Source organism: Cornus florida, unplaced genomic scaffold (genome assembly GCF_030987335.1).
Source record: "Cornus florida cultivar Cherokee Brave unplaced genomic scaffold, ASM3098733v1 CherokeeBrave_3.0.0_Hap2_Chr06, whole genome shotgun sequence".
Taxonomy (NCBI): Eukaryota; Viridiplantae; Streptophyta; class Magnoliopsida; order Cornales; family Cornaceae; genus Cornus; species Cornus florida.
Genome location: NW_026775576.1, coordinates 101,689,749 through 101,702,496, shown reverse-complemented (window position 1 = coordinate 101,702,496; position 12,748 = coordinate 101,689,749). Strand labels below are relative to the sequence as shown.

General features: G+C 32.0%; 1 protein-coding gene across 1 annotated transcript; it reads right to left on the bottom strand.

Annotated features, from left to right (window-relative positions):
* Nucleotides 1-201: 201 nt before the first annotated feature.
* On the bottom strand, nucleotides 202-11,141 carry LOC132314732 (non-specific lipid-transfer protein Lac s 1-like). Its single transcript, XM_059813555.1, has 2 exons — nucleotides 10,923-11,141; nucleotides 202-348 (listed from the first exon to the last, which is right to left on the bottom strand). The coding sequence occupies exons 1-2, from the start codon at nucleotides 11,139-11,141 to the stop codon at nucleotides 202-204; spliced, it is 366 nt and encodes a 121-aa protein (XP_059669538.1).
* Between the last annotated feature and the right edge of the window lie 1,607 nt (nucleotides 11,142-12,748).

Here is a 12,748-nt window from a genome sequence, read left to right as displayed (position 1 = left end):
GCTTTGGAAATGCTGGTACTACATGTGATAATGAGGGCGGGGAGAGAGCCCCCAGCAGAAATGGGACTGGATTCAAGGGTGTCGATACCGAAACCCGCTGCAGAGGGGCCTTTAAGAGCTGATTTGATGCACTTGCAAACGTCCTGGTTATCTTCACTGAGGAGGGAACTAATCCCGCTGCAACATTTCTGAGTCGCCTGATCACCTTTCCGAAGGTAGTTTAGGCATGGCCCCAATTTGATCGCCACCTTGCTGCAAGAGATCAAAGCTTGGGCATGGGCATGGGGTAGTGGTGCAGTCACCACCGTACACACCAGCACCACACACAACAACATAAGCATCCTTGGCCTAGACATTGTAATGATCGACTAGCTATATGATAAATTAATTAACCTCAAAAGCAAGACTTTTTAAAGCAAACAATAACACATCTCATGCAGTACACTCTTGGCATTGGGTATATTTGTTGTGAAAAAGCTAATCATGTGTTGTGTTTATATATTGATTAGTGGTGAGTAACGTTTCAAGAGAATATATGTATATGAGAATTGTTAGTTGTTTGGCCCCAAGTTAGGAGGCTCCATTTAGTGCTTGTATTGATAATTTCTAATTGAAAGGGCCTAGTAGTCTAACATCTCACTATAAAATTTAATTGGCTGAAGCTATATTGTGATCACCTAACCATATATAGTTAAATCCAATTACAGGAGTCTAAAGCAATTTCCAACATTTTCTTTAACTATAAGACCTTATGGAGTAGAATACATGTAATTCATGGGAGTCCTTATCGAGCCATTATGCTGGGCGGTGGCTGTAATACCACCTAATTTTGGAACACGGATTGATCAAGTCCGCGCACAAAATCAAGGGATATCAAAACAATTTAAGTATTTAACAAGTACAGAATACAAAGAAGAATAAGAAAGAATAAATAAACCGCTGAAGAAAACCAATAAATAAATATTACTTAATGATTCTCCAACAATTACAATTCGGAAATCCCATAACTCAAGGACCCCCTTAAAACATTATCCAATAATCCAATACTATTTAAAAGTACACAAGATGAATAGACGAATGACAGTCTCCCAGCTGCGGATCCTCAACCTCGAGACTGGAACCTCTAATAACCTGAAAAATAAATCGTGGGTTAAACCCTACGAGCAAGTTCACTCTACCAGGTCTCTGAAAACCAATAAGCAGATCATCTCTGATCAAAACCAAACCTAATAAAGTTTTAACTTTAATAAAGCACGATATACATGTCTATATATAATTATATATACTATACTAATCACATCCATTAATAGGTTTATTAAATTTCCATACCTATTAAATAATTATTAAAATAATATTCATACCTAGACCAATCTACCATTTCATTTTATAAAAACTCCTTTGACCTTAATCCCATCCTAGTCAGTTGTTTAATCATTTAAACAACAAATTATAATAAAAGAAATACTCTATTTAATCCCAACCCGATAATGATTTTAATTGTTTAAATCACATATCCAAAATCCAAGTTTTGACAAATCATCCACGTCTTCCCCAATATTATTTTATTAATGTAAAATAATACACTAACCAGTAAGTACTAAACTATTCTCATTTAAGAATATCTAACCCTAATCCAATCCATACATACAACAACCATAGATGATATTTTAATCATCTAACACATAACAACGTAATTATGCTTTGGCAAATCAACCATGCCATTGTAAATATTTTTATTTATATATTGGCAATTCAACCATGCCTCCATAAGTATATTTATTTATACATTGGCAATTCAACCATGCCTCCGTGTATGTATATTTATACATTGGCAATTCAACCATGCCTCCACAGGTATATTTATTCATACATTTAATTAGCAATTCATCCATACTTTCCATATATGTATTCTATTCATACAAATATTTAGGTAATATATTTAATCATTTGACAATTCATCCATGCCCACACTTTAACCATAAATTAACTTTAAAATTAACAATACGCTAAATCATACATAGCCATCACATGCATATTATACGCATATCATTAATTTAACAACCAGCCTATTAAGATATGCCAAATAAGAATGATAATATTAATCATCTTAAATGATTTATATATATATATACCTACACATATGTTATTTAATGTATATATGTGTTTAACACCTTCTTTAATAATCCTTGATTATTTAAAATCAATATACATACATACATACATACATATATATATATATATATTCATCCTTCCATACAACTCATAGACAAATTAAACTATATATACCCATATATAAATAATTATATATATATATATATATATACACACTTCCTTCCATAACAAATTATTAATTTATTATATTTACACAAATTAGTGCAACTAAATATGTCAGAAATAGTTTCCTTTAAATACTCCATATTGGTTTAAATAGTTTTCCGACAATTTCTCACTAAAACATAAATATCTCCTAGTAAGATGGGAATCTGATAATGAAATTGGTACCATTGGAAAGAAGACGAAAAATTCTTGAATTTGAGCTCAAGAATGACCCAATTTCGATTTAAAATGACTAAGTTATGACCGTTTTAATTTCTAGTGTCGAATTAGGCCAACATAGTTTTCCACGCGCGCCCACGTGCTTACTATGCACTTGCACGCGCTGGATTCAAGCCTCCTTGTGTGCTGGTATTGGCTAAGCTCTTTCAGCTACCGTGAGCTCACCACACTGAATCCATTACTTCCTTTATGCCGCATCCAATGGTCATAAATGAGTGCGCAAATGAACACGCTCACACTAGATTATTTTCTATTAACTATAATAGATCTAAGGTCCAGATCAGCGAGTGCACCATCTTCTCATGGTCTGCAATACACCAAATAATCCCATAGTTGACTAGACCACTTTTATGGTCCAGATACACATGCGCACCAAAGTTTTATGCGCCGCGATGCACCATATCAATTCACATAAGTTTAATTAATCAAATGGCCCTAATTGGCGTATACACCCTATTATCCTACACCGCGCCGCACTGGATCAATTCTTTATTGTGCCGCCGCTCCACATGCGCCAGTTACCTAGTATATATATATATATATATATATATATATATAATTATTTTCCTAACAAATAATAGGAAAATAAATCCTAATAAATTCCTAAAAATATCAGAAAAATTCCAGAAAATTACAGAACAATTCTAGAAAATAAAGAAACCATAATTAACTCTCTTGGGTCACAAATCCACCTATAGATTGATTTTAAAATATACATAACACCTATATATATCAATTAAAATCCAATAATCTAAAAATCAAATATAATAGTTTATACTTTTTAATTATTCCGATCTAACCATAATTTTTAAACAAATAAATTTAATTAAAGCCTTGATACTCAAGGTGAAATCCTTATGAGTTCTAAGAGGAAAGTTAGAGAAAACTCGCCTGAAGGTTTCGAAACGAAACCGACGCTTTAAGCTTTAATTATCTCTTCCAATTCCGACGTCCTCCTTTTCAGATCCGACCTCCTCCTTGTCAGCCCTTCTTCTTCCTCTCTCTCTGTCTGTTTTATTTTTCTAACGTGTAAAACCTTTAACCCTAAAGTCTTATGTGTATTTTTATACACCTTAAATTCCAAATCCTATTCCAACTAGTATTATGAATTAAAATAATAATCTTTAAATAATTTATATCTATAAACATATATATATATATAAATATATATTCCTTCCATAATTAACTCATTAGTTAATTAAATCATATATACTTATAAATATCAATAAATATATATCTATATATATATCTTTTCATAACAATTATTAATTAATTATATTTATATATAATTATATATATATATATATATATATATATATATAATTGATACAAAAGTGATCATGTAAATAATTAAATAACCACGGACCTTCATTAATTAACCCAATAAGGTTTCATACAAGCCCAAGACCACATCTTTTGGTCCAACTTTCCTTAAGCCCAATCCAATTAATTTAAATAAATAAGATAATTAATTAAATACAGAAATTAAAATACTAATTACATGAAGCACATAAACAAACAAGAATTTACAACTAAGTCATATAATACCAATAAAATCAACACACCAATAATTCAATCAATAATCAACCACACAAACAATCAATCATCATACATAATCACGAAATATAACTTAATTAAAATAAGATAATTAATCTAGCACTCAATAAAATAAAATAAATCATTGAAAAATAAAATAAAATAATTAATCCTAATTAATAAATCTTTTAAAATTATCGGGGTATTACATTCTTTCCCCCTAACAAACGGAATTCCGTCCTCGGAATTCACAAATCCATGAAATAAAACTTTGATTATTTAATTTCAAATTTCATTATTCCTTTTATCCGTGTGGAAATTAACCCATCCACACATATTCATTATTAGCAGACACATCACGTAATTAGCTAATTCCATATTTATATAATTGATAAATATAAGTACACACTAGAGACTCTCACTGGACTAAAGCAGCTTCAACCGGATAGTGGGTATCTCATGTAAAACGCACACAAAGGTGGTTACGAGTCCTCCTTCTACCAGAGCCCACACATCCTTAAACCCAGCTACCCATCTCAATCGGCAATATACGCCTCCATCCTAACCACTGATCCTGAAACTCAAGCTTATATCATGGCCCATATATGTGTGTGTGTATATATATATATATATATATATATATATATATATATATATATAATCCATTATATCCACAGAAAAGTAAACTATCCAACCATATTATTTCAATGGCATACCATCCAACTATTCCGTTGACCTGACACGAATAAGTAGGACTTAACGCTATGGTTAATCCGTTCCCTTATAAATATATAGGTAGGACTTAACTTCTTTGGTTAATCCGTCCCTGAAATGCCACCGTCCCATACCGGTGTATTAAACCATACCATTCATAAATAAATAGGTAGGACTTAACTATTCCGTTAATCCGTCCCTAAAATACCTCCATATTATTTTATTGGTGCATAAATCCATAAAACCCATACTTCAAAATTAGGGGAAGACTCAACGATTTACCAATACCTTCTAAATCGATGTCTTACCATTTTCCTGATAAGACTCAATGATTTACCATTAGGACACACTAACGGACCGAATATAGAATACAATGAATCCTAAACTTAAGCTCTAAGTAAAAGAGTACACAACGCGGAAGTCACACAACGAAAGACACCCTAGGGACACTTGAACCTGGAGTGCTCTGATACCAACTGTGATACCCCCTAATTTTGGAACACGGATTGATCAAGTCCGCGCACAAAATCAAGGGATATCAAAACAATTTAAATATTTAACAAGCACAGAATACAAAGAAGAATAATAAAGAATAAATAAACCGCTGAAGAAAACCAATAAATAAATATTACTTAATGATTCTCCAACAATTACAATTCGGAAATCCCATAACTCAAGGACCCCCTTAAAACATTATCCAATAATCCAATACTATTTAAAAGTACACAAGATGAATAGACGAATGACAGTCTCCCAGCTGCGGATCCTCAACCTCGAGACTGGATCCTCTAATAACCTGAAAAATAAATCGTGGGTTAAACCCTACAAGCAAGTTCACTCTACCAGGCCTCTGAAAACCAATAAGCAGATCATCTCTGATCAAAACCAAACCTAATAAAGTTTTAACTTTAATAAAGCACGATATACATGTCTATATATAATTATATATACTATACTAATCACATCCATTAATAGGTTTATTAAATTTCCATACCTATTAAATAATTATTAAAATAATATTCATACCTAGACCAATTTACCATTTCATTTTATAAAAACTCATTTGACCTTAATCCCATCCTAGTCAGTTGTTTAATCATTTAAACAACAAATTATAATAAAAGAAATACTCTATTTAATCCCAACCCGATAATGATTTTAATTGTTTAAATCACATATCCAAAATCCAAGTTTTGACAAATCATCCACGTCTTCCCCAATATTATTTTATTAATGTAAAATAATACACTAACCAGTAAGTACTAAACTATTCTCATTTAAGAATATCTAACCCTAATCCAATCCATACATACAACAACCATAGATGATATTTTAATCATCTAACACATAACAACGTAATTATGCTTTGGCAAATCAACCATGCCATTGTAAATATTTTTATTTATATATTGGCAATTCAACCATGCCTCCATAAGTATATTTATTTATACATTGGCAATTCAACCATGCCTCCGTGTATGTATATTTATACATTGGCAATTCAACCATGCCTCCACAGGTATATTTATTCATACATTTAATTAGCAATTCATCCATGCTTTCCATATATGTATTCTATTCATACAAATATTTAGGTAATATATTTAATCATTTGACAATTCATCCATGCCCACACTTTAACCATGAATTAACTTTAAAATTAACAATACGCTAAATCATACATAGCCATCACATGCATATTATACGCATATCATTAATTTAACAACCAGCCTATTAAGATATGCCAAATAAGAATGATAATATTAATCATCTTAAATGATTTATATATATATATACCTACACATATGTTATTTAATGTATATATGTGTTTAACACCTTCTTTAATAATCCTTGATTATTTAAAATCAATATACATACATACATACATACATATATATATATATATATTCATCCTTCCATACAACTCATAGACAAATTAAACTATATATACCCATATATAAATAATTATATATATATATATATATATATATATACACACTTCCTTCCATAACAAATTATTAATTTATTATATTTACACAAATTAGTGCAACTAAATATGTCAGAAATAGTTTCCTTTAAATACTCCATATTGGTTTAAATAGTTTTCCGACACTTTCTCACTAAAACATAAATATCTCCTAGTAGGATGGGAATCTGATAATGAAATTGGTACCATTGGAAAGAAGACGAAAAATCCTTGAATTTGAGCTCAAGAATGACCCAATTTCGATTTAAAATGACTAAGTTATGACCGTTTTAATTTCTAGTGTCGAATTAGGCCAACATAGTTTCCCACGCGCGCCCACGTGCTTACTATGCACTTGCACGCGCTGGATTCAAGCCTCCTTGTGTGCTGGTATTGGCTAAGCTCTTTCAGCTACCGTGAGCTCACCACACTGAATCCATTACTTCCTTTATGCCGCATCCAATGGTCATAAATGAGTGCGCAAATGAACACGTTCACACTAGATTATTTTCTATTAACTATAATAGATCTAAGGTCCAGATCAGCGAGTGCACCATCTTCTCATGGTCTGCAATACACCAAATAATCCCATAGTTGACTAGACCACTTTTATGGTCCAGATACACATGCGCACCAAAGTTTTATGCGCCGCGATGCACCATATCAATTCACATAAGTTTAATTAATCAAATGGCCCTAATTGGCGTATACACCCTATTATCCTACACCGCGCCGCACTGGATCAATTCTTTATTGTGCCGCCGCTCCACATGCGCCAGTTACCTAGTATATATATATATATATATATATATATATATATATATATATATAATTATTTTCCTAACAAATAATAGGAAAATAAATCCTAATAAATTCCTAAAAATATCAGAAAAATTCCAGAAAATTACAGAACAATTCTAGAAAATAAAGAAACCATAATTAACTCTCTTGGGTCACAAATCCACCTATAGATTGATTTTAAAATATACATAACACCTATATATATCAATTAAAATCCAATAATCTAAAAATCAAATATAATAGTTTATACTTTTTAATTATTCCGATCTAACCATAATTTTTAAACAAATAAATTTAATTAAAGCCTTGATACTCAAGGTGAAATCCTTATGAGTTCTAAGAGGAAAGTTAGAGAAAACTCGCCTGAAGGTTTCGAAACGAAACCGACGCTTTAAGCTTTAATTATCTCTTCCAATTCCGACGTCCTCCTTTTCAGATCCGACCTCCTCCTTGTCAGCCCTTCTTCTTCCTCTCTCTCTGTCTGTTTTATTTTTCTAACGTATAAAACCTTTAACCCTAAAGTCTTAAGTGTATTTTTATACACCTTAAATTCCAAATCCTATTCCAACTAGTATTATGAATTAAAATAATAATCTTTAAATAATTTATATCTATAAACATATATATATATATAAATATATATTCCTTCCATAATTAACTCATTAGTTAATTAAATCATATATACTTATAAATATCAATAAATATATATCTATATATATATCTTTCCATAACAATTATTAATTAATTATATTTATATATAATTATATATATATATATATATATATATATAAATATAATTGATACAAAAGTGATCATGTAAATAATTAAATAACCACGGACCTTCATTAATTAACCCAATAAGGTTTCATACAAGCCCAAGACCACATCTTTTGGTCCAACTTTCCTTAAGCCCAATCCAATTAATTTAAATAAATAAGATAATTAATTAAATACAGAAATTAAAATACTAATTACATGAAGCACATAAACAAACAAGAATTTACAACTAAGTCATATAATACCAATAAAATCAACACACCAATAATTCAATCAATAATCAACCACACAAACAATCAATCATCATACATAATCACGAAATATAACTTAATTAAAATAAGATAATTAATCTAGCACTCAATAAAATAAAATAAATCATTGAAAAATAAAATAAAATAATTAATCCTAATTAATAAATCTTTTAAAATTATCGGGGTATTACAGTGGCTCCACAATTTTAAATTATATAAATATATAAAAATTAAAATAAATTATACTGACCTTCCATGAAATTTGAATAAGTTATACACGTTTTGACGCTTATTACTTTGACTTTCTCTAAAATTATTAGTTTTGACGCTTATTACTTTGACTTTCTCTAAAATTATTAGTTAGTGAGCTAATATATATTAAATTGTATGGTGAAATTTTATTTATACATCTATATCATTAGTAATTTATTAATAAAGTTATCATGTGATATAAAAAACTTTATCAACCCTAGTGATAACCATTGTCAAATTCTTGATTCCCTTACTTTAACCTTGCTTTTCATTGAAAATTATCTATTTTTAGTCACAAATTTAGAATTTTCATAGGGCAAAAATATCACCTAGAGTATTGTATACTTTCTCCTAATAAAGCATCTCCATTCTTCCTTCATCAATCAAGCACTCTCCTAGGCCCGGGAGTTGTTCCGTCCTTTTCCTTGGAGTTTTGCCCATCCTGCTGTGTATTGGATTTGCCCAGGCTGTGGGCCCTTTTTCAATTTTTTTTCTTATTTTATTTATTTATTTATTTACAGTTTTCTCTTTTTATTTATTTTATTTTTACTTTGAGAATAAACTTACTCATATATTCACTTTTTACACAATCACTCTCTCTTATGAAAAGAAAAAAAAAAAAACATTTATCATTTACACCTTTGGTAGTAAATCTTAATAAAATTCACGTGGATAGAAACATAAAATATATATATATATATATATATATACACTTTCTCTTATGAAAAGAAAAAAAAAACATTTACCATTTACACCTTTGGTAGTAAATCTTAATAAAATTCACGTGGATAGAAACATAATATATATATATATATATATATATATATATCAGAGCTTGAATTTGTAAGGCAGCGAAATCTGAATTATACTTATTAGCAAATGCTTTTCAAACGGTAAATCAAAATGAAAAATTTGACATCTGCAAACTCTTTATTACTAATATTTCAAAACAAAAAAAATTCACATCAAAATTTGTAACCGATATCTATTAATCACATTATTTCTGAATTTGAATAAGCTCAGTTTCCCACGTAGTAAGTCGTACTAATAACTTGAACAGTAAAAACTACAAATGCTTGCAAGTGCATTGAAACCCCATTATTTTGAGGGTAAAATAATGGTACAACACATTCCTATATTTCAAAGTTGCATTTTCGAAGTAATTGTGTTGTATTTTTTTTTTTTTTTTAACTAGAGATACCATGGTGAGAGAGAGACGGTCGATCTGTACCAGTACCATCATAAATTCTTTAGAGATATATATTATATAGTCACTACATTTATATAGATGACAAACTGCCATTATAACTGTAGAAATTCTCATCTATATAGTACTTGAACCCCACGATACATATATGACTCGATGCCATTCCTTATTCATAGGTTTTATATATAGATCGATCCTCCTGCAGAAATGCTTGTTTTCTTCACCCCTCCTCTCTGCAACACAATACCAAAAATATAAAAATAAAAAATTTGTTAGAGCTTTTGACTGTTTATAATTCTAAGATATAAGACACATACTACAAAATTTTATTATTATTATTATTATTTTTCCTTGAGAGATAGAAAGGTGTCACGTATGAATAACAAGTTGGCATGCAATAAAAAAAATTGAATAAAATTCACGCATTTGATTGCGTGGTTACTTATGATTGGCTGGAACCATATGATCTCATACCACTTCATTCTCCATTTGGATCTTTTTGAGCACTTTTCATTTGGATCTTGCCCTTCCCTTGTGTCAAATTAAGACTAAAAGATAAAAAGGCTGCAAGAGGATCCATCTCCAAATATTTACCGCAGGTTTTTATGATAAACTTCCTTTCATATCAAAAGGCATATATGCAGACACATTCAAATAATTAACGGATGCGCAAACATATATATATATATAGAGAGAGAGAGAAGTAGAGATACTTAGTTTTGAAGCATTCAGTGGCTTTTTCTTTGGAAATAGTGATGCTACATGCGGTAATGAGGTTGGGGATAGAGCCGGCCAACTGGGCAATGGAAGTGGATTGGAGGGCTGTAGGGGGTTTAATCATTGATTGGAGGCACTTGCAAACGTTCTGGCTCTCACTACCTTCACCAATGAGGGACTTGACCGCCGCGCAGCAAAGCTCTGACGGTTTACCACCTTTCCGAAAGTAGTTTATGCATGCCGCCGCTTTGGCAGTCACCTTAGCACATGAAAACGCAGCTTCGGCATGGGGTGGTGCAGTGATCACCACCACACACATGACCACCACAAACCACAACTTGAGCAATATCCTTGGCCTACACATTGTAATGCCTTAATTGCTCTACTTGAGAAAACTCAAAAGCAAGACTTATTAAAGCAAAACAAGAGATAACCGAACACTCCTGGCACTTGGTATGTGTTTTGAGTGCATCTAAAAAGCTTGTCATGTGTAGTGTTTATATTGATTAGTGGTGAGTAAGGCTTCAAGAGAATGGGCGTGTGTGTGTGAATTGTTAGTACGTTGTTTGCCCATAACTCATAAGTTAGGAAGCTCCATTTAGTGCTTGATGACTCCTAATTGAAAGGGCCTAATCAAACGTCTCCCTAGAAAAGTTAGTTGGCTCAAACTAGATTATGACCCAACAACATATATTGCCTTCTCTCTTCTGTGTTCGGGTCAGTGTGTGTGTGTGTATTCTCCATTCATGTGAATACTAGTTTGGGACCAAAATAAATATTTCTAGCTGCAAAGGGATTAATCTAGTAGTAATGATCAATTTGGTCCTAAGTACTTAATTAACCTAATCAATTTCACTAGTGACTTATGGATCTGAACGGTCTTAATTAGTTTATTTGAGTACAAAATATTTTTGTGTTTTTATGGTGTTTCTCACACCAAGGGACTCGTGGCCCAATGATATTTCTTTTATCTTTCAAAATGGTTGATGAGGGTTTGAATTTCTATATGGTTGATGAGGGTTTGAATTTTCAAAGAGTAAAGTCGGTATATGAATTTTGGATTAATTCCACCTCCACCTCCTGATCTTTGACCATATTTCACTTACAACCCCTCTTGGTTTCAATATTCCACCCACACCCCTTGTATGTGACGGCGGTTTACTTTACCAACGGAATTACGTTATTTTACAGTTTTGCCAATCTATTATATATTAATATTTAAAAATAAATTGTATACAACATTAAAAGACTAAAATATCCTTTTAATTTGTCTGTAACCTACTGTGCATTTTCTATCATCCTCCCGCGAGAGATACCGGTCATCTCTAATACCTCACTTCCCTAGTAAACCAAGTAGTGGCCGTTATGATCCAAAACTGACCCTTTGATAACGACCACCCTCACCTCCCATCAACCATGGACTGTTGATGCTATTTCTGAGGTTCTAAGATCCATACCCACATTCTTCTTTCAATCCACAAGATGCATTGGTCGTCAGAAAAGTTTCAGACTAGGCTTCGTTGACAAAGCCACTTCCGGCGGCGGCGCACCACCTGTCCCGCCTTCATTAGGCTTCGTCGACACCACTGGGATCTTCCCAAAGATCTCTCGACAACAAGACCCTCAAAACCCTGAAAAATCACAACTGGGTTCTGATCAAACACCGTCTGCATCACCAACGCCTGAACGATCCTGGTGTCGATCGCCACTATTAACCTTGATATGTGCAGGGTGTAGCTTCCGGCCGGCACCCTTGCCTTAGTCTAAAGCAACAGCTGAATCGGGTTCACGTTTAACTCCAGATTGAAACTTGGCTACTTGGCAGTCGCCGAAAGATCCGAGAACGCTTCGTCGGTGGGGACGAACAAGTTAATTCTGGCACCACCTTCACAGGTTTCACCACCGGCAACATAATTCCGGCACCGCCTTCACTGACTTCACCATCGGCAACACGAACAGGTTTATTTCGGC

Coding starts and splice junctions, on each gene's coding strand:
- LOC132314732 (XM_059813555.1), bottom strand. CDS start 11,141: ATGTGTAGGCCAAGGATATTGCTCAAGTTGTGGTTTGTGGTGGTCATG. Junction 349..10,922: donor AAGGTAGTGAGAGCCAGAAC/GTTTGCAAGTGC, acceptor TACAATGTCTAG/GCCAAGGATGCTTATGTTGT.